This window comes from Gymnodraco acuticeps, unplaced genomic scaffold, assembly GCF_902827175.1.
Source record: "Gymnodraco acuticeps unplaced genomic scaffold, fGymAcu1.1, whole genome shotgun sequence".
Lineage (NCBI taxonomy): Eukaryota > Metazoa > Chordata > Actinopteri > Perciformes > Bathydraconidae > Gymnodraco > Gymnodraco acuticeps.
Window position 1 is genome coordinate 1,235,963 of NW_022991444.1, and position 22,381 is coordinate 1,258,343.

The 22,381-nt window shown below is 40.4% G+C and overlaps 2 protein-coding genes across 3 annotated transcripts in view; both read left to right on the top strand.

Annotated features, from left to right (window-relative positions):
• Nucleotides 1–14,478, top strand: part of arhgap4b (Rho GTPase activating protein 4b) — a 44,942-nt gene extending 30,464 nt beyond the window's left edge. The window contains exons 12-24 of one of the 2 annotated variants that reach the window (XM_034196469.1): nt 663–690; nt 954–1,050; nt 2,884–2,944; nt 3,197–3,274; nt 4,179–4,307; nt 5,449–5,554; nt 5,658–5,885; nt 6,901–6,956; nt 7,071–7,242; nt 8,780–8,869; nt 9,128–9,235; nt 9,853–9,955; nt 11,335–14,478. In XM_034196469.1, coding sequence (XP_034052360.1) covers nt 663–690; nt 954–1,050; nt 2,884–2,944; nt 3,197–3,274; nt 4,179–4,307; nt 5,449–5,554; nt 5,658–5,885; nt 6,901–6,956; nt 7,071–7,242; nt 8,780–8,869; nt 9,128–9,235; nt 9,853–9,955; nt 11,335–11,541 — 1,463 coding nt within the window. In that variant the 3' untranslated portion in view covers nt 11,542–14,478. Of the gene's footprint in view, nt 1–662; nt 691–953; nt 1,051–1,536; nt 1,565–2,883; nt 2,945–3,196; nt 3,275–4,178; nt 4,308–5,448; nt 5,555–5,657; nt 5,886–6,900; nt 6,957–7,070; nt 7,243–8,779; nt 8,870–9,127; nt 9,236–9,852; nt 9,956–11,334 lie in introns of both variants that reach the window. The other variant, XM_034196470.1, reaches the window with a different exon arrangement.
• A 560-nt stretch (nt 14,479–15,038) lies between these two features.
• Nucleotides 15,039–20,667, top strand: zgc:158296 (uncharacterized protein LOC791212 homolog). Its single transcript, XM_034196494.1, has 4 exons — nt 15,039–15,255; nt 15,787–16,058; nt 16,769–16,956; nt 20,198–20,667. Exons 2-4 carry the CDS (start codon nt 15,789–15,791, stop codon nt 20,379–20,381), a joined length of 642 nt encoding a protein of 213 aa, XP_034052385.1. The 5' UTR covers nt 15,039–15,255; nt 15,787–15,788; the 3' UTR covers nt 20,382–20,667.
• Nucleotides 20,668–22,381: the final 1,714 nt, after the last annotated feature.

Here is a 22,381-nt window from a genome sequence, read left to right on the forward strand (position 1 = left end):
TATCAAGGTTCATTCCAAAGAGTTGTGTTGGCTAGTTAAAGGCACATTTCTACAAATATCTGTTTCATTTTATTGAAGTTAATCAGAGATTGAAATAGGGGGTTTCCCTTTCCTGTAATGTGTTATATAGGTTTGTGTGCATGTAAATGTTCTGCAAAGGCTGAAATCCCAAAGTTACCTCCAGAAGGAGTTTCTCTCCCCCCCCCCCTTTCCTGCTTAAAACGCCTCCATTGGACTCCTTTGTTTACTTCCGTGACTTAGTGACATCACTATGTAAGACCCGTTTTTTAATTGGCTAGCGCTTCAACACAGTATATGTGATAGGCCAAGGGCCGGGACATCTCCGACATATCTCTATGCAGTTAACTAATCACAACAGAGCTGGCCAGCTAACCAATCAGAACAGTCTAGGCTCACAGTAGAAGCAAAAATGACAAATATGAACCTGAAAATGAGCAGAATATTTCCTTTTTATTTTATGCTAGTAGCTTCAAATGAAACCTTGACCCACTACCTTGATTTTTCTTCATTTCTAAAATTGAAGGCTTTACAGCAAACCAACGCTAACTCAAGTGAGATCACTTGAGGGCCATTTAACAGACTTTGTGCAAAATAAAAACTACACCTTAATCTTTAACTTGTTTTCTGTCCTTTTTTTCCAGCGGAGGCTGTTGACAGTGACCCTTCCAGGTAAACAGTGTATTTACACTACTAATATTAAAGAGAGTATGACTGAGAGAGGCACAGAGACACGGAGAGAACACAGAGGACAAGGAGCAGAGGAGAGATGAACGGAATTTGAACTAAAATACAATTTTGTGCAATTTTCTATTATGTATATAAATATCTTTTTTAAGGGGGGAATGTGAAGTATATGTTAACGGCTAATAGTAATGCGGGACATAATGATATCTTGAGTATTAACATCCACATGGCATCATTATATTTCCCAGAACGCAATGTGCTCGGTCTGTGCGTGTTCGGAAGTCCAGGCCTGTTTCCCAATTCTGCCACACACTCTTCACCACAGACATAGTCACCTACATACAGGTAACACACACATACACACACACACATGCAAATAAGAAAAAACATCCCTTTGAAATACACCCCCTGTTTTACTTCGTTTATTTGCTTGCTGCACTGCGATGTACTGCTGTTCAACCCTCCAAAGGGAACCATTTGGAAAATCCTGTCACACTGAAGCAGAAGAATTGGCGGAGCACATGCACACACTAACATTCCATCCCCCCAGTGTACTCACAGCTGCCTTCATGTGTATGGTGATGCTTATAGTTTATTGCTGGCTTTTCTCTCCTTTCAATCCTCCCTTTTATCTCTTCCTCTTGTGAAAGGGATTAAAATGCACTGGCCTCTTTGTTGCCTCCTCTCTCGGCTCCTCTTTTCAGAGTGCGTGTGCTTATGTGCGCCTCTTCCCACTGCTTCTAAATCTTTATTCCCTTTATTTTCTACTCTGCCTTTTTCCTAATCTGTGCTTTTTTCTGTCTCCTCTTGACTGTGCTTGGCATGGTGCAGAAGAAGAAGGAGAATGTCTCGGACTCAGGTACTAAACCCCATCTGTGACTGCTTCTGTTAAAAAAGGCCGTTGGGCTTTTTTCCTGCAGTGACCAGGGCAGCTAGCTAGTCTCTTGCCACCCACTTTCAATGTTATCAGTAAGAACATCTTTTTTGGTGGTAAGGCCTTAAACATCCTCCTTATAGCTAGATAGGTTGTCATCATCCGTTGGTGAGCTGATCACTCTAGGGAGGTTCAATACTATTTAGCCATCATGAATCCAAAGTTTTGTGGTCTCCGAAAAATATAAAGAGAACAATTCCAAACTTATTTCATGGTGTTTCCGATGGTAAACCAAAGACAAATGTGGGGTTTTTGGCCACAGTTGACAATAATTTGACAGGACCTATTTTTTGTGGATTGATATGACTGCACTTACTCCTTTAATCAGAGCGTCCTCGCCAGTAGTGTGCTATTAAGCCATAGGAGTCCGCTTAATGTCCAAGTTGGCCAACGAGAGTCGAGCATTATAAAGCCTTGATGTAATGTTAAGATTCGACCTGTGTCAGTAGTAGTTATGACGGGAATACAGTAGGAAGTCATGTGATGAAGCATCCGTGCTAAACCAGGTAAACCTGTTGGTATTTTCAACTAGCAAACAATAGTCAACTTATATACCATACATTACGTACTTGAATTGTGTATGTTACCTAACGTATCAAGCATATTTGAACTCAGACCATAGTCTTTGTAAAAGCAAAGCTATGGGTTTAAAATGTAAACAGTTTCGAACAGTGTAAGGGTAGTTTGCCCCGTCTGAATTATTACGATTTTGGTGATAACAATAATAACAGCCCTTTATTGGGCTGATACCAGCCGGAATGGGTGCTCTGTCCAAAGGTCATAACATTGGATCCAGCGAGAAATTATTCGTAAAACAACAACTTTTATTTTTTTCGTTTTGTGGGTGAGGGACCTATATCAAAGAGTTCTTTGTTTTTAACATCAACAATTAAGTAATAGTCGCCTTGAAAGTTTAATGGAAAAAAACATTTCTATTTTGTTCAGTTCAGTAGTAATATACACAACATTTTGAAAAATGTGAAAGCCCAAACTTGGTTCAGTGTCTTGAGCTCATGACCTTAGTACTTAAAAGTTACGCCCCTGGCAGCGACATACAATGACACAACTCACTTAGTTTCATTCCTTAGCTGTGTAACTCTCTTCCTCTGTTAACTCACTGTTTCCCTTGCACTGCATCTTCCTTTCTCCCTGGTATGGCTCATGTCATCCTTGTCCCCTCTTTCTTTGTATCCAAATCCCCATTTTCTCTCATCTCTGTGTTTCTGCCTCTCTCTCTTCTCCAGAGCTCGGGGCAGCAGATCCCTGTGGTGGTTGAGAGCTGTATTCGTTTCATAAACCTTCACGGTGAGTCACTTTCTATGGAACACCAATGAGCCATGCTGAGAGAGATTTGGACACTGGGGATGAGAAGATGGAAGTACTTCGTGTGTGTGTGTGTGTGTGTGTGTGTGTGTGTGTGTGTGTGTGTGTGTGTGTGTGTGTGTGTGTGTGTGTGTGTGTGTGTGTGTGTGTGTGTGTGTGTGTATTATCCTGTATGGAGCATCATGCATCTATGAACACATTATATAATATAACGTGTGTGTGTCTGTGTCTCAGGCCTCCACCATGAAGGGATATTCAGAGTTCCTGGGTCACAGAGGGAAGTTAACCACATCAGAGATGCGTTTGAAAGAGGTATGAGATTTGGAAATGTAGTATCTTTGCGGGATGAAATATATTCTGTCCGTCCCATAGGCAGCACATGTCCGTCCATCACATTTTTGTGAATGCAAATTCTAATGAATGACTTGAGGTTATTTCTTCGCGTTTAGCATAAAGGTCCACTTGGATGGTGGTCAAAGGTCAAGGTCACTGTGAATTCATAACACTTTTTTTTGGCCGTAACTCAAATAATTCATGTATTAGTAAAGTCAAAACAGCAGTGTTTCAACAAAATAGGTATAAATGACAAACTGCCTTCAAGAGTTACATTCTTAAAGAAAATGTATTCAGACTGAATACTTCATATTCTAATCCACTTCTAACTTTTTTATTGAAATTAATGTATCCAACAGTAGGCTATACCTTGGTAATAAAAAAAAAGCCCAAACTAGTATCAAGTCATCAAAACATCAGTAATTCACCCAATTAGGTTTCAAAAAGGTTTAAAATGACAAACTGCCTTTCATAATACACGTTTCCGGCCATATCTCAGGAATTCATGCTGATTATGACAATAGTTCGCAGAAATGACTCATAGTTAATCGGCAACTTGATATTTTGGCAGAGGCATAGAGCCGCAAGCAATAATTATAGTTTTAATTTTGAATTTAAAACAGTCTTTGTAGATCTAACCAAAACATAAATGGTGCAACTTTATAGTTTTCACAGAAAGCGATACGTTATTTATATCCTTAAATCATTAATAACAGATGGAACATTTGTATCGAAAATTGTGAAAAATACTGTTTCCGTATGATGTTTATTTTTAGGATGTGTACGGCAAAAATGATAATCCTGTATAAGTGTGCTCCACAACGTTTTGCTGTAACCTTCCTGCTTTCCTTAACGTTACGTTTTTGCATCTCCCCCGCCGTAGGAGAGGATCCTCTGTCGGACAGTGAGTGTGACCTGGACTCAGTTGCTGGTGTGTTGAAGCTTTACTTCAGAAACCTTGAGCCTCCTCTCTTCCCGTACGACAGCTACCCTCAGCTGCTGGAGTGTGTCCGTAAGTCCCCTATATATAAACTCTAATGTTTATTTAGTTCATTTATGCCCTTTTACTAGCATCTATTGAGAAAGTGTGCAAACCTCATCATTAATGAGTCATGAATGTGCAAATATATTGTTCAAATATATCAATTTGAGGACACCTTTTTGTCTGAGGTAAGAATTTTAAAATAAGACTTCAATCTGTCAGATCTTGCTATGACACATGTAATGTGTTTAAAGAATGTAAATGATGGCCTCTAATATTGCACTTAATATGGTAGCTTATGGAAGTAATACAAAAATAACAAATTATAACAAAATAAATGAAAGGTAAACAAAACATTTATGATATCAAAAATAAGTTCTAATGAAATGATAATAGAAAAGTATAACAAAATATTGCAAGAAAACATATATTACGGATAAGTATTTCAATTTTTCACTTATGCATCCAACTTTGTCACATGTAAAACACGGATTGGAAACAGTAGCAAACTTTGTGTGATATATAAGAGTACATGCATGAATAGATTTGTTTTAACTAGGAAAAAGTGACATGAAAGATTTCAATGTTTTCTACACTTTCCACCAATTGGATTTCTTAGGACTTTAGATAAAAAACATTTGAGACATAAACCGTTGGAAGTTTATGTTGCAGCGATTCATTTGATTGAGCTTTTTGCAGCGTAGTAGCATTACACAGTGGTTGCCACTTTGCTGATGCTCCCCTCACAAAGTATGACCACTTTCTGTTACGTATACTGTTGATTCCAGGCAGTGCATCCTCCACTCTTTCTGCTGGTGCATGTTGATGCTGCTGCTGCTGTGATCTCTCTCATCGTCTCCTTGTTATTCCTGTAGGCCAAATTGTGTTTGCCAAACATTTTGCACAGCTTATCAGGGTCGTGAACCCGCCTACAGGTTGTTTACTTCCCTTAAACACTCGGATCTTCTGTAAGTGGCGTACTCAATCGACCTAGCCACCGCACCTCAGCAGTTTAAGTACTAGTCACAACATTTCATCAAGTTTGAATTCTGAGTCATTTATGCATTTATGCAGTTCCTAACTGCTGCAGACATGGGGAACTGAAACCACAAACTATCAAAACTTGTCATATTAGTTTAATTCTTTCCTCTCTCTTGTCTGTCATGATCAGAAATCGAAGGGGTCACGGAGAGAGCGACCCAGATTAAAGTGATTATCTCCACGTTCCCACGACCTCTCCTCGTCGTGATGCGCTACCTTTTCGCTTTCCTCAATCAGTAAGCTCATGTAACCCAGTGTGCAATATTCTATCACTTCTATTACTCTAAAACTTCATAATAAGAAGTACTTCATTCATAATAAGTGCATGTGTGTTCCCAGTGTGTCTCAGTACAGCGATGAGAACATGATGCAGCCCTATAACCTGGCCGTGTGTTTCGGGCCGAGCCTGCTGAGGGGATTGGATTCTGATGATGCTGTTGCTAGGCAGCCACAGATCAATGATCTCGTCAAAACCATGATCCTCGAACATGACATCATCTATTCCGGCCAATCAGAACTGCCGGGCCCCGTCTACGAGAAGCACATGACTCTGGAGCAGGAGTACTGGTGAGAGACCAGCAATCACCGGCGATAGTTAGGAGGGAGTCAATATGTAATTGGAGCCCCAAAAATGTTGTTTAAAGCTTAGCATTTTAGCTGTCAAATTAATGCTAATAATATTAGCTAGCTAATGCTATTTTTTTTAAGTATTCATGAATTTCAGCAACTATTGAAACTATTATTTTATAGAGAATACATTTATTTTTAAAGCTTAGCATTTAAGCTTGTAAACTAATTGTATTATTAGCGTATGAATTTAGCATCTCATAGTGGCAAAGGAGAAAAAAAGGGCTTTTTTACCAGGTTTTAAGCTCAAAGGGAAAGTATAAAGCATTGTATTTCCTATTACACCTTGTTTTAACTATCTAACTAGTATTTTATCATTTGTGACCATTTTACTGGCTTGAGAAGAACCTTTTGATGATTCTCAACATTTGGTCACTTTCGGCATTCCGTACAATATGGTTTAATAGGGAACTTATTTAACTTGAACATGTGATTACATTGACTTCCAGTAGGCGTGTTTAAACTTAATATCCTCTCCCCAGCCTCCCCTAGGATCTGTTGCTAATGTTAGAGTTTAAGACTCTGTCTGACTTCCAAGCATGAAGAGCAGCTTGCCCCTTAGCCCCCCTTTCATGGCTCATCCTCTCCGAACTGAATATGATGCCATGCCAAAGGAATTTCTGTGCAACTGGCAATCCTTTGTGTGAAAACAGATTAATACTATTAAGCTGATTGCTTAGTAAAACTGAACAAGAGCCTCGGGCATATCGACAGTGTCCATGACAACCTCTTACACCCTAAAGTCCGCTTTTGGGTAATTGACTAACATGTTCTGTTTTCTGCATGAATCAGTGATATAATATACTTTCTGAGGGTCATTTGTTCAATCTTGCAGCGGTATGAGCATTATGTGAAATAGGATTATAGAAGTGAGGATTGCTGTGGTATTTCAGTTGGTCTGTGTAAAGAGGAACAATGCGTGACCACCGACTTTCCTTTGTCTTTCTGTCTGCAGCGAACCAATCACAGAAGAGGGAGACGGGGAGACCGAGCATCTGCCAAGTGAAGAAGGTGAGGACTTACAGTAAACAGCACACACACACATTTTGGAAACACACACTTTATAAGATTAATAAAAGATATAGAATGTGTGAAAATGAGTCGTAACTGTATATATGTGTACAGAATGGGAGGCAGTGGCGATGTTTGACTACGCAGCAAGATCTCCGGCAGAGCTGTCCTTCAAGCAGGGAGAGCTGATCATCCTGCAGAGCAAGGCCTCCTGTGATTGGTGGAGAGGCGAAGTGGGAGGGGTTAAGGGTCTCATCCCTCACAAGTACATCAGTGTGTTGGATGGGTGAGTGACATTTCCACATCAGAACCATTCAGGCAACAACTCCATCCATAGCCAGAACGATGTTCTTTATTATGACAGGAGTGGATATTGGAAGGGATCCTGTAGGCATCGTTCTCAGTTTGAGACATTTATTTTAGTCTTAGCGCCAATTAGTGTTGCACGGTGTACCGATACTTGAAAGGTACCACGATACCCTGCCGTTAAAAACGATACGATTCCTCCGTTTCATTAGTATCGGTACTTTAAGAATGACGGGGAAAAGTACTCCGGTGAGAAAGCACCGTTTTAAGAGCCGTGTGTGTTCAGCGCTCTGCTTCCACTCCCTGCACTGCAGCCGTGCCTACAGTCCCTCCCCTCTCAAGCACGCTCTAAATCCCTCCCCTCTCTCGTGCACGCGCTAGCTGCCAGAGCATGTGAGAAAGCGAGAAGCATGGCTGCAAGTGGGAGTGCAACTGCCGCTGCGCCTCGGCTTGTTGACAAAAAAGTTGTTTGAGATTATGCTTAACGAATTCTTGTCATTTATTTTATTTATTGTTCTCATTGTTTAAAAGTTTGTGTTATGGTTCTGGTGTGAAATAAAGCACAATAATTACATTTAAGACTGTTTCTTTTTTTTTAAGAAAAGTATCGAAAAAGAATCGGAATCGCAATTCTTGACTTGGTATCGGTATCGAAACCAAAATGTTGGTATCGTGACAACACTAGCGCCAATAATGTATTGTAGAAGCCTCCAGGACTACAGTCAGTTGAGTTTATCAGGCACTGTATAAAGTATGGAAGCCCTAAGAGGCCAGTGAGAAAAATCTAAATCTGTTGAACCATAAAACTGATAAAGATGTTTTCTCTAATGTGAACAGGTGGAAAAACACACAACAGGATATTCTTTCTACGTTTCTTTAGGATATGTTTCTGCTGTTTAAACAGGACAGAATGTTACATAACTCACACAATATATGGACCTTTGGTTTAGAGTGCATGGAGGCACAACAACTTATCTTGAGGAAAACACAATTGAGCATTACAAAACAATGATCCTGACAACTATACAATTCCCATGCCAAAAGCTTTTTTACAAGCAGTTACACAGATTAATGTTTTGGTAAAGAACCATTTAAAAGATTATCCTTGCAAAAGCTTTTATATCAGAGAAATATACATAGAAAATGGATCACCAGAATTTCATTTTTACAAACTTGTCTCTAAGGGCTTCCGTATAATGCCGCTACATTTACGTTGAATGAAAGTCCTAAACCTCAGACCCCATGACACACACACAAAGGGTTTCAAATTGTTTTGGAACCGCTGGATAAACACTCACATTTTATTTTCTTCAATTGTGTGTATTGGTGCTTAAACTGCAGATCCAGTTACAATTACAGTAGTTTTATAGAGAATGTGCAGTTTGTGTAAACATTTGAAATAAATCCTGCTTCTGCCGCCTCCCACACTTTTTTGTCACCTTTATTCTTTAAAAAAAGAAGTTGTACTTGTGAAATGTATTCTTAATATATCCTTCTCTTTTCTTCTAATTTCTTAGGTCAGAGCGGAAAAGAGAGGAGGGGGGAGGAGGGGGAGGCAGCACTGGAAACCTGACAGCAGAAGATCTACAGACGGAGAACACAACTCGGTACGCACACACAGATATGTACCGACACGTACTTGAAAGCACTATGCAATGTTAGTTCACACCAAAAAAACACAATAGATGTAGACAGCAAAACGAATGCACACACACACACACACACACACACACACACACACACACACACACACACGATCAAATATACTCACTTTCACATTATTGCACACAGTTACAAACAGGAACAAACTCTCCCACATGAATGCAAATGACACACAGTTACATAAAGTTTCGCTGTCTCGACAGGATGCGGGTTAACAGCGACAGTGCTTCGTTGCCCGGGAGACAGAGAGGAAGTGAGGGGAGCCCCAATCGAAAGCAGCCAACCTCTCCCGCCACACGACACCTGCCAGTGTAAGACTGAAATGACACCTTGTGTGTAACGTATGATGTGTGTACTCTGTGCTGGACTCAACCCTCGAATTCATAGTGATTTAAAGCCTCTTGTATGAAGGGATATGATATGATGTCAAGATATAGGGGATACATATCATGTATATAATATCATTCAGCAATAAGGAAAATGACAGAGAACCATACACAATAATACCATATTTAAAATAACAATGCATCATATCCAAGGAAGCTTAATGCATTCCATGTGCCATGTTATCTATACAAACAAGGCTATTATCTCGTAATTATGAGTATGAAAATGTCATGGGATATCTCAACATTCTTTATTTTATGTGAAAACTTGATTGCCTTTTTCTAAGTTTTAGTCGGGGACAGACAAACAAAGAAACGCACACACAGACATAACCAAACTCATCATTACACATTTATAGGAAAGTTCCCAAGAGTTTGTAATGAGTATTTGAATTGAATTTGGACCATTGCCATGATCTGATATTATATGAAATGGTCTTTATAGTGGTAGAAACATAAATCATGACTGGCTTCAGAGCAAATTTGGATACTTTGGATTGGATATATATTGTGTCCAACCTGTGTTACCTTTTATCTTTTAGGTCTCAGGAGCGCAGACACACTTTGGACACTGTGAGACAGGGCAGCTTCAGACCACCAGATAGACCTCCATTTGTTCAGGCAGACAGACCACCAGTGGACAAGGTTTGTAGACCATCCTGGACTCATACAGCTCATACGTTACACCTGTGCCTATGGTACTTGTTAGGGAATAATTATTCTATGACCAACCCTGACGTCTGTTATACTCCCTTAAGGAAATGGGCTGATTCAGCCATGTGTTGTTGTTCCCATTTCTATGACCGGGCAACCCTAGGTCACAGATGGTTTATTGTTGTGGGTACACTGGGACACTTCCTTCTCGGTGTTTGTGGACTCCAAGGTATGAAATCTTCGAGACCATAGATGTCAGACGCAAGTAACTCAGTGTTCCCAGCTGTTTAGGCTATCTTCTCAAAATATGTTGATTACTCTCTGTGAAACCAGTTAAAAGGTCTAGCAATAGAGAGGCGCTCCAGAATTGATGTGGCAACTCTCCCGTGCAGTCAGACTGTGGCTGCTGTGACTTGTTTTGTGAATTCTCCGGCCGAAGCTCCAAATAAACCATCAGTGTTTGACATCAAAGCTACTGCTCATCCCGTGTCTCCTTCATGAGTCGGTGACTCCCACTGCATTGCTACACAGAAGTTTCCCCCACAGTAATCACTATGAATTCAGTAAGGCAGGTTAGAGCATTGCCAGGAAAGTGGAGCTAGGGTTAGGGTTAGGGTCACGGTTAGAATGAAAAAACAAGGGCATTAGACATCTCATGAAAAGATTTAAAATGTGGTTGATACATTGGAGGGATATAACTTTGGCTCTTTCCATAACAAGTCCATCATTTATTTTAACATTGTTAATGAGTCTTTCTAACAAAGGATCAGTACACTGTTTCTGTTCTGAGATCTTTCCTGTGGTCAACACATAATGTGATTGCACTTTGGTCTTTAAAAGTAAGAGTTTAACAAGTTAGTTTGGCTCTTTTGATTTTCATATTGAAGCTGTTGTTTAAATGTAGCTTAAGCAAATGTATATACTTAAATATTAGTTTGTAGTAGTATGTGGTACTTACTTACTAGTTAATGTATGACTTAGTTGACAGTTAGCCCCCAAAAGGTTTTTAGCCACCTTTAGTTTAGCTAATTTAACTATCGTCAAAGCCACCAGAATCATTGATTAAAAGTGTTATTTGACCTCACAGAACACGGAAGATGGTGGTTTACCTCTACCTCCATGATTTAGTTTTATTGTTAGTCTTAGTCTTATTGTGTGAATCTGAACTAGCACCTTTAAAATATGAAAGTTACACAAACGATAATTTTATAAGATAATGACTATCATTGTGTGAGAAGGGGCATTTTAAATGGATGTACTTGAACGCAGCATCTATATAGCATCTTTCAGTGGGTGGTGTTTTGAGGGATGTTCATTATCTTCCATGTCTCCCTCCTCTGCTGTTTGCTTCTCCTCTTCTGCTCTCTCAGGACATGATCAGCCGTCAGATGAACTCGGTGTTCAAGGAGCTCCTGTCTCGCCAGCCAACCCTGCCGCCGTCAACCCTTCCCCCCACTGCTCCCTCCTCCTCCTCCACCTCCTCCTCCTCCTCCTCCTCTGTTCCTCAAGCTGCACCCACTGCCAAAAAAGTTGGATTCGGCCTCAGAGGAAGGACCCTTTTCAGACCGGTGGACTAAAAGAAAGGAGAGGATGAGTGGAATTGTTGATTTGTTGTTTAACGATGATTATGCTGATGCCGACGATGCATTAAGTGAAGATATTGATTTATTTTTTTGACACATGTATAATATTTGCCATCTCATTGTGCCACTAGTCTCGGTGCCGTGTAACTGTACTGTACTGTGTGTCTGTTTTAAAGCTGGTTTTGGTATTTTTATTTTCTTTGGGTCTGTTTGAGTCCCCCAGGCTTTTGTACCTTTTGGGGAATCAGGGATGTGACATCACCAGACTGACTTTTAAGAGTGGCTGCCATGATACTTTAAAAAATATATTTAGGCTGCCCCTTAGTGGCAGCTCTGATGTTTGCTTCATTTAAAAAAGAAAACTGATCCGGGGCCAGAGTGCCTTCAAATCTTTTACTCTTCACATTTATTTCACTTGAAAAGAACCCCAAGGTGTTCAATATTAATTAAGACGTTATTAAATCAAATCAAGCACACGTTACAAGATGGAAACAAAGATGTGTGAATTACTTGAAGAAATAGTTTAAACTCAACTGCTTATTTTGAGGTGTTTTCTCATCATTCATTTTTATGATAATATCATTTCATTGGATATTATCCATTCAAGTTATGTTTATTTATGTCCAATAGTGTAGTTTTACTTTTCCAGATAACACTTTGATTTCGTGTCAAGTTTTATTTCATGACATTTTTCTTTATGAACGTTTTTATCTATGTCACTTTTCATGACAGGAGTGCATTCACCACCCTCCCACCTTTCAACCAATCGCATGTTCCCTGCTTTTTAAATATCCCATATTGTAAAAAATGTGGGTTTTCATATCTTTTTTTTAATTTTTCAAATAGGTCAGGTGCCACAAAAATACTGTGAAGAGTCAACCCATGGAAGAACGCACACAGCCCGCTTTTAAAAACTGTGCCTTTAAACGAGCTGTCATTCCCTGGCTGCAATTACAATGCAGAGACACAGAAAGCACATGAGACTCGGAAACACTGACCAATCAGAGCAGCCTGGGCTTTTTTAGGGTTAATAAATCAAGCGTATTAGACGGGGGAAATATAAATATATATTTTTGAAAACTTTAGCATGTGAACATGTTCTAGAAGAAACCCAAAATACAAGTATCAGTCCGAAAATGGGGATAATATTTGTCCTTTAAGATAGCTAATTGAGAACACCACATTTAGCCAGTTAGCAACCTGTTAGCTCGATCAAAAACAATGGCAATTTAACTCTAAACTTTAAAAATAGAGGCCCCTGCTTCAAATAGAGGCCCCTGTTTTAAACAGATACAGTAAAAACAGACGGTTATTTTGATATTGTCTAAGTCTTAGCTTAATGCTACCTCCTTAGCCAGCTATCTAGCTAGTGGAGCACGCGAGCATCCTCATCTAGGTTCAGAGAGACACCATTTAAAAGTTAAATGAAATAAATAGTGACATGACTAAAAAGACAGATGTACAGAGCAGTATTCGGGCCAGGCATAGGGGCAAAAGCAAGAGGATGGAAATATTTTTTTAATTTTGCATTTCGAGGACATTGTCAAAATATTAAGAGTAAAGTCACACTTAAGGTATATTTTCTAACCAGAATAAAGTTCCATGTTTAATTTCAAGGTGTCAACACCATTCTCTAGATTTTTGTTTTATTTAAAACATGTATTTTATTTTATTTTTATAATTTTTTTATGAAAGGGTATTCTGACTTTTTGTCTCTAATTGGTATTTCATCTTTGTTAGACACATTTGAACTTTTCCTTGAAACTTTTTTCGTAATATTTTGACCTTATCCTGAACAATTTTGAGTTAATTCTAACATTTTAACATTGTTCCTAAATTACTTTTTAAACTTTGTTCTCCCTATTTCCCTGACGCCTGGCCATAAAACTCTACCGCATCACAGATGACAAAATAACATGTTATTATAGTGAATTAAGTCAATCATTATTTCCCAAACGATTGTTTTATTTATAAATGTAGGCACATTTGTGTTGTCTGAATGATTTATTTCATAATTATTTATCTATTTATTCATTTAATATTGAACATTTTGGGCCCCAAAAGATGTTGGAAAGACTTTAGACAGTAGGGCCGGTCATACTTTAATGCAGCATGCAGCGTAAGCACACACACACACACACACACACACACACACACACACACACACACACACACACACACACACACACACACACACACACACACACACACACACACCACACACACACACACACACACACACACACACACACACACACACACACACACACACACACACATACACACACACACACACACACACACACACACACACACACACACACACACACACACAAACAAACAGACACACATTCCCCTTCATATGTGATAAATGGCCTGAAAGGCAGGCTAAACTCAGGGCTTCTGCAGAGTTAGAGCCAAGCTAACTCAGGTTTGGCTTCAATGGAATAAGTTAGAATTGCTCACTCAGGGTTGAGGTTGTCTTGCTCTTCAACTGGAAACTGTGCCCTAGCCTCAAGAGCCAAAATGGTCCCCATATCAGAGAGACTTTCTCTGGTTTAAACTGTGAATGCAATGGCTACATTTTGGAGCCACAATCAAAACTCTTTCTCTCATTCATCCACACATTTTGGCCCCCCTTTGACTATCCAACACCATCTATAGGTTCCATTGTTTAAGGTTTTTTGCAAGTGTAAAATGACTCCAAAAGCGTTTGAAATGTTCTTACGTTATCGAATCTCCCCTCTGTTGTGTTTCAGTATTGGAAACATTAAAGGAGAATTATCTTTTGATTGATTCTGCCTCTATGATTAAAACACCCTGTTATTCACTGTTTGATGATGTCACAAAATGTACTGTGTCCAAATGTATATGTGGTATTAAAAAAAGAAAGAAGAAGAACTCAATAAAGTGATGAATGATTAAAAGGTTGTCAGTGTATTTCAATTGTGTTCCATGGGCAGATCTACAGGGAGCCATGAGGGAGCAGCTTACATAGAATTTTCCCATATGCTTCTAGCTTGAAGCACCATTACACACTTTAACAACATTTGTGCATGTTATCAGCTTATTAAATTGCCTCTTGTGTCCAAAAGGACATGAACAGCGGCCTCCTTACACTTTTAATCCAATCAAAAATAAAATAAAAGATAACATTTTGATGCTGAAGTTATAAACACATACAATATAAAGATAGGAAAATATTCAAAAATATATTTTTTTTCTGCTGTCGTTTAACAATATACAAGTAAATGTTTATCATAGTTTTAAATAAGCAAATACCACTTCCCACCTCATTGTTGTGCTCTGTGTGTGTATGTGTTTGTGCGTGCGTGAGGTGTGTGCATTTGTGTGTGTGATTGTTTCAATTTGTGTGTAACGATGGCACCCTAGTGCTGTAACGTGATCTTTTAGGCCCATCCGCTCCTCTTCCTAAAATAACCCCTTCTCACAGCCACCCAACACGCACACAGACTCACGCACAAGGAATAAGAGGCACTGTACCAAATGAGCACTTCTGGTGTCTGTCTGTGTGTGTATGAGTTCTCATAAGCCAACTCAGCTCTGAGGGACATTGTGATTAAGCGGCTGAACTGATCCCATTGGCATTTCAGATTATCACTCTGCAGGGCTCGTCTGCCTTCTTATCTCCTTCCTCTGCAAGGGTCTATGTCACTGATACAGGATTAAGATAGCCCTTTAAGTAAGGTAAGTCAGACATGATTTATCATTTAGACTGTTACTGTCCCTGTTGTGGATCTGCTGCCATTATATCTCAAGAAGGATATGATTTGCAACAATAGTTTTTCACCTCAGAAGCAGCTGTTTCATGTATATCAATGCAAATGGGCTATAAGTCTTTAAAATCAACCTGCATGTATTATTAATTAATAATAAAAAGACTTAATCAACTGCAAGACTTTGGTCATATCTTTTAGGTAATATGACACATTCTTTTATTTTGCTCTATTTTTATTTTTGAATGTCATTTTAAAATGGCCAGCTGCTATTTACAGATTTTGGTATGGCTTCTTTTTTGGGGGCTAACAGGTGCTAGTGCCAGTGCTCAGCTTGCTGTTACACACAACATGCCTGAAATGAAATGTGCTGCAGGGGTGTATTTATGTGTGTGCTGTGTGTGCATTTATTTACAGTATAAATGTGTGTATGTTAGTGCTATATCAGAATAGACCCTATATCTTCTTGCAAGTGAAAGCCAGCGTATCCTTGGTCCTTCAGTGATGATGATGATGTTGAGTGATGACTGTCTGGTGGAGTGTAAGATCGATGACGACAGTGATGAGTACGATGACAGAGAAGAAGAACAAATAACCACGCCTCCTCCTCCTCCTGAGTTTGCATCAAAAGTCCCGACTCCAGCGCCCAAACCTCCAACCCCTTCCACGGCCCCTGCTACGCCCACACCCACCCATACACCCACATCCACCCGTACGCCATCACCCACCCTTCCAGTCAACAGGGACCCTCATGGCATCAACCAGCACCTTAAGGTTCATTCTGTCATCCTCTTCTGCTGCTATTTATTGTGGTGTACCCCAAGGTACCCTTTTAGGTCCTATTTTCTTTGGATTATTTGTGATGACACTGGAGTCTCTTTTGAGAACAGCTCTTATTTTTGCTATGTTTATGACAGGTAGCTGTATTTCCACTTGAAACTGAACAAAGCACATGATCTTAATCCACTTCTAAATTATCTTGAAGATGTTAATTGACATTGGTCACATTTCTAAGACAGAGGTCCTGATCACCAGTCCAGGAGAGATTTCACTATAAAGTAGGCAATCTTCGTGGGGCTCCTTACTCAATAACGTAAGTTAACAGGCAAATAAGAAAGAGAACACTACATGCAGTGTTTAATATGTTTTCTTCCTTTATGTATGACTTTAGAACACAAAAAGTGATAATCATTTTGGCCACTGAAAACCACCCTATGTTCAAACAGCAACTTGGGAAAAATATCCTGGCAACACTGTTTTATACCTGTTACTAATAATGAATAATTTATGGAAAAATGACTAACTTTATTTCACCTGTTCTTAGGTTGTAAAAACAGGAGAGAACTTTTTTTGGATTGGCAATCTATTTATGCTTTTATGTGTTCGCATCTATACTGTAACTGAATACAGTTGCACTTGTTCTATAAACAAACTGCTTTGACTAACCTTGTACCACCCACTATTTTTTCTCATCTATACTGTAGGTAGAGGTCAGTGACGTACTGGCAGAGCCCGCCACACCTCATAGCATTGATCGAGTGTGGCTTCACAGCGTGGTTGGCTTTGAGAAGACTCGCATCTGGACGTACCGCTGCCTCTCCTTGCTGTTTGCAGTTCCTTTAGCTCTTCTTTGTGGAATCTCACTGGCCATTCTCGCCTGTCTACATGTCTGGTATGCCGATGCAATAAAACATTTTCCTCTGAAGTCGTGCACATTAGAGTCACATGAGGCGCGTTCACACCGGAGTACTTTTACCCGTACTTTTACCCGTACTTTTCCCATTTAGTTCCGATAGTGCCTGGAATTTTGCGTTCACACCAAAAAGAGTACTTAGTTCCGAGAACTTTTACCCCCATTTTTAGTGCTTGCTATGGGGCTTTCACACCAACGTGGTTCCAGGGCCAGTTCGGAGCTAGAGCCGGAAAAGCACAGTTTTTTCCTGTTCACACCGCAGCGGAGCCGGCTCTAAGCTCTGAAACCCGGTACTTTTCAAGTACCAAAAAATTGGCGGTCTAGAAGCAAGAACTGCTTACGTTGGAGGCAGGGGCAGGGGCAGGGGCAGGGGCAGGGGCAGGGGCAGGGGCAGGGGCAGGGGCAGGGGCAGGGGCAGGGGCAGGGGCAGGGGCAGGGGCAGGGGCAGGGGTAGGGGCGGGATCAACCTGAGCAATAACAGTTTATGGCGAGTACGGCAAATTAAAGTTGTAACAAGCAGTAGCGCTGACCAAAGTGACTAGAACGCAACCACACACAAAAAAACACACTTTATAAAGTCAGGCAACACTAACCAGGCTTCGTGTGATTCTGTTTATTTGTACCCCACTTTGACCATCCGTTCGCTGTCATTGATCATTGTGGAGAGCAGGCAGACGTTTTGTCTTGTATTATAGCAGCTATCAGATGGAATCAATACATGGGCTGCACAGGTTGTCATGACTCATGTCCGACTATCACAAGTAGAATCATAATGAAAAATACGCCGGTAAAATGTGCCGGCTTATGCCACAATAGGATAGCAACAAGTAGTCAAGATAGTCAGTTTAGCTTCGGTTGCTATGCTAACATCACCCATTTTATAACATAGAAACTTTCATAACAGCTGTGATGCCAAACAGCGGGCAGCACAGCATCGGTCGGTAAATGCCGCTGAACACATTAATAAACAATGAACCACGGCACTCTGGAGAAAAGTACAAGGGTTGAGAAGTAGTTATTTAATTTAATCTGGCTTCGTATGATTAAAAGCAACACGATCATCGACCCGACGCCGTTGGGGACAAAATCAGCGACGTAAACGGTGACGTCATGACGCAGCAGCGGCAGCACCAGTCGGGCTCTCTGCGGTGTGAACAAAACGGTGGCTGAAAAGAAAAACCGGTTCCGAACCAGAAAGCACAGAGCTAGAACGGGAACCGCGTTGGTGTGAAAGGGGCACTAGAGAGGTGGTACTATCCTGGGGAGAAAAAAGTACCAATTTCGATTGGCTGGGCGAATTGCAAACCACGGCCCGTAAAACTCTGAAAAGTTTTGTGAAGCCGCCATTGTATTTGCTGGCATTATTAGCATTAGTCCAGCGCACCAACGGAGAGAGAATAACTTATGGCAACACAAAAAAAACATGGGAGCGGTGGAGATGAGGATGTGTCGGCGTTCTGGCGATTTACTCGGTAGGCTTAAGTAGAAGCTGCTGGGAGTCCCAGCAGCTTCTACTGAAGCCAGTCCCCAACTCCGGGGACTTCCGGCCGGGGACTTCGGGTGGCAGTATACGCCCTGAAGTTGTTTGCGGCCTGCCAGTAAACCCAAAGCAGAAAAAGAAGTGACGTCAGCTGCTTCATCTGCGTAATCTTCCCTCAGGGAACTTATTCCGGTGTGAACGCGATCTGTACTTAGTTCCATGGGGGTACTAAGTGCTGGCACTAAGTGCCGGGCACTAAGTACAGCAAAGTACTTGGTGTGAAAGCGGCTAATGTCACACATTCCTCAAATACAGTGAATGCAGAAGGTTCACTACGATTAGCTACGATGGCCTGTGATCCATTACGGCCCGTCCACACGGCGGCGTGCGTTGAAGCTTCAACACTTCTGCCTAGTGATGGCAGTTTGACACTGAAGCTTCGAACGGAGCTTCAACCCTGGACTTCTTCTATTCCATAGAAGCAGTGCTTCGAAGCTTGCTTCAAATCACGTGACATATGACGTCCGAAGCAGCAACTGCTTCAAATCACGTGACATGTGACGTCCGAAGCAGCAACTGCTTCATTTCCTGAATGAATCAACTCACTGGTTCGCCGTCCAATCAGGTGATTCAATGCACTGCCTCGTCTCGATTCTGACAGGTGACAGGTTGAAACAGTTTCGAATTTGAGCGCTTCAACACTTTATAACCGCTCTAAACAATGCACAATGTGTGGGTTGTTGTCGTAGTTTGCGTTGTTGTGTTGAGTTGTTGGTATTGCATTTTAATTGGATCATTATAGAGCAAGCCAGGAAGAAAGATAGGTCGTTCTGGCTCGTGAAACACTTCGAAATGTGGAGAAGTTGTGAACAAAAAGACAACAATTACTATAAAAACACTTCAATAGTTTAAGGAATAGATAGCCCAGTGAATAGAGCCGGCGGCTAGGATGCGGCGATCTCCTCCTCGCACCTGGTTCAAAGCCCAGAATATACAAACTTTTGATCATTGCTTTTCAACTTTAATACTTTAATAACTGATAAAAGGCCCTCTCCGTCCAAAAAAATGTCCAGCACTCTCTAGTCTCTTCTCAATAACCCAATACACACAATTATCAATCTTTAATTGCAAATAGAACATGATATTCAGTCTTAGTGTGTGTGTGCATCAAATATTCAGTTCATTATTTCAAGGCAAAGATACGTTAAACCCACTGCAGCCTTGCACTTCACCAGGAGAGGTCGCTGTAACTGAAGCTTCGAGAAATGAACCTATTTCCGACACAATTTTCCAAGTGGTTCGATGCTTCATTCAAAGCTTCATTTTGCCATCACTACTTCTGCCCATTCACTTTGAATGGGGTGACGTCACACTTTGCCGAACTGCATTGTGGGAGTGTCGCTTCGCTTTACACGCTTCAAAAGTTGAGCAATGTTCAACTTTTGAAGCTTCGACGGAAGCGTCAGCCAATCAAATCATATGCCAGTACAAGCTCTAGCCAATAAAACCGCGTGCTTGTGTGTCCGGGGCGGGAGATTCATGTGATTGGTTGTTGGTCGAGCTTCAGACACGCGGCGGCGTGTGGACGCTGCATTAGTGTAATTGCAGTTATGTATACCTATAGGTTATGAGAAGGCCTGCAATCAATTATTATGTTATATATCAATTCATAATCCCAATATAGATACGTTATTGCCGACATATTATTGTTTAAATAATTATCTTCTTTTCTCCCTTTAGGTTTGTGGTGCCTTGCATACAGCTGAGCACCACCTTCCTTCCCTGTATGCGGTCTTTATGTATGTGTGGTGTTAATGTTTTTATCACTCCCTTCTGTACATCTCTTGCTCTCTGCTGCAGCCAAATTGCAGTAACACTGTCGAACAAGGACTGCCATCAAATGAGAGACAAAGAGACTGCATGAATGAGAGAGATAGCGAGTGTTATCGAGTGACTGAATAAGCGAGAGAGAGAGAGATTGATTATTTATTAAAATGTGCATGTGTCATTTTTTTGTTTTATAATTGGCATGGTTCTGCAATTGTTTCATGTTAATGCTGTTTGATATGTTTTATATGTGTAAAGCCAGTTCATAGACAGTTTTTGTTATTATTTTGAAAATGTTTTTGATTCAATTGTACCATGTACCAATCAATAAAATAAATGTCAGAAGTTCCTTAAGCATATTTGTTGTGAATGGATTTAACAGAAATGTGCACAGTTGATTCTAGAATAAAGTTGACACAATTAATCAAATGCATCTTTTGGGATTTAATCATTTATACTATTATATATTATTCTGATTTAGTATTAAGGTTAGGGTTTTGTTTTAGGATTTGCTATGTTATAACTATTATTGTTTTTCAACATTTCTTTAAAACATTTTATAGACCAACTTTCATAAATTAATCATAAAGAATACTTTTTTTGAATAAAAAACTAGCAATTGTGATTTGAATTCATAAAATATTCCTTTTCTTCTTTTAAATGTGTACTGATGTTATAGTCTACTCCAGTGGTTCCCAAAGGCAAGTCCGGGTGTGCCGTGGGATTTTGTGACAACCATACGTTATTATTGCAATATACAACTACACAAAAACAATTATTCTTTTATTTACTATATCAGTACTTTGTAGGTTTATATGTACGTAATCTGCGCGATTTGTGCATCCACATCTCCACATGCAGTGCTGCATAAACATGGCTGAGTCAGCAATAACTTTCGAGGGGTGGAGGTATGCCCATTATTTTGAGTTCGTCCGAAGAATAGACAGGAATGTGACGGTGAGGTGCAAACTGTGTCCAGGCCAGAAGCTGTTATCCACTGCTGTAAACACCACGTCAAACCTCAACAAACCTCAAGAAACACCTGCAAAGAACACATGCTAAGGTGAAGCTACCGCACACGCTATTTGTTGTTTGTTTATATCACGTAGTCTGTTCTTCTTCTCTGTCTTCCGGTTGTTGCCTGTTTTGAATGACAAATACACACTACCGCCGCCTGCTGGTAAGGAAAGTTATTGCCACTCACGCATGCGCAGTTCGTACGTGCTCGGCGAGTAAAGTAACGAGTAAAGTAACGAGTTACTTTATATAGATAGTAACAAAGTAGTGTAATATATTACTTTTTTTAAAGTATTATGTAATATATTACATTTTTTTAGTAACGACCCCATCTCTGGAGTTGGCGTTCTCTACTCTGATTTACATGAAGAACAACAGGAGGTCACGGCTCTCTGTTGAACAGGACTTGCGAGTGGCCCTCTCCTCAGTGCCACCAAGGATTAAAAAATACTGTGCGCCCCCGACAGGCACATGAATCTATGGAGTCAGATTTGGGTCAATATTCTAGCGCGCAAAACAAGCTACTCACGAGTGGAAAATGTGCTTTTACACGCGCATTAAATGACCCCTGCGCGCAGATTAAACCCCTGCGAGGTAGATATGGTGCAAAATGCGAGAGCGTGTAAAACCTGATGTGAGCACTTGCAGAAAAAAGAATCTGAGCTTGTGTGCATACATTTACACTTGTATAAAATATCCACGTAACTGTGAACCAAATGTACACTTATATAAAATATCCACGTAACTGTGAACCAAATTTGAAGTCACAGAAGAAAACAATGTTTTTACAACTTGACGAATCTGCTCTGTGGCAGTATAAATCGACGAATCTGCGGTCTTGACTTTTGCTACACTTCTTGCGATAAATGTGTCGCAAAAGTAATTTTCACCTGTAGATGTGGGGGAGGGAGGGGGGTTGGAGTGAAGGGGCGGAGCTATCAGAACAACGAGGCTTGGGTCAGTCACACAGTCATAGAGATGGCAAATCCGGATCATTTTATGGACTCGGAGTCTTCTGAGTCAATCATTGAAGAGATCCGGATCATACGAGTCATTTGAGTCATTTGAGTCATATGAGTC

Bases quoted from the DNA above. Each gene is read 5' to 3' on its own strand.
- zgc:158296 (XM_034196494.1), top strand. From the start codon at position 15,789: ATGATGATGATGTTGAGTGATGACTGTCTGGTGGAGTGTAAGATCGAT. The intron at 16,059-16,768 runs GTTCATTCTGTC...TCTATACTGTAG, and splicing joins GCATCAACCAGCACCTTAAG to GTAGAGGTCAGTGACGTACT. The intron at 16,957-20,197 runs GTATGCCGATGC...TTCTCCCTTTAG, and splicing joins CTCGCCTGTCTACATGTCTG to GTTTGTGGTGCCTTGCATAC.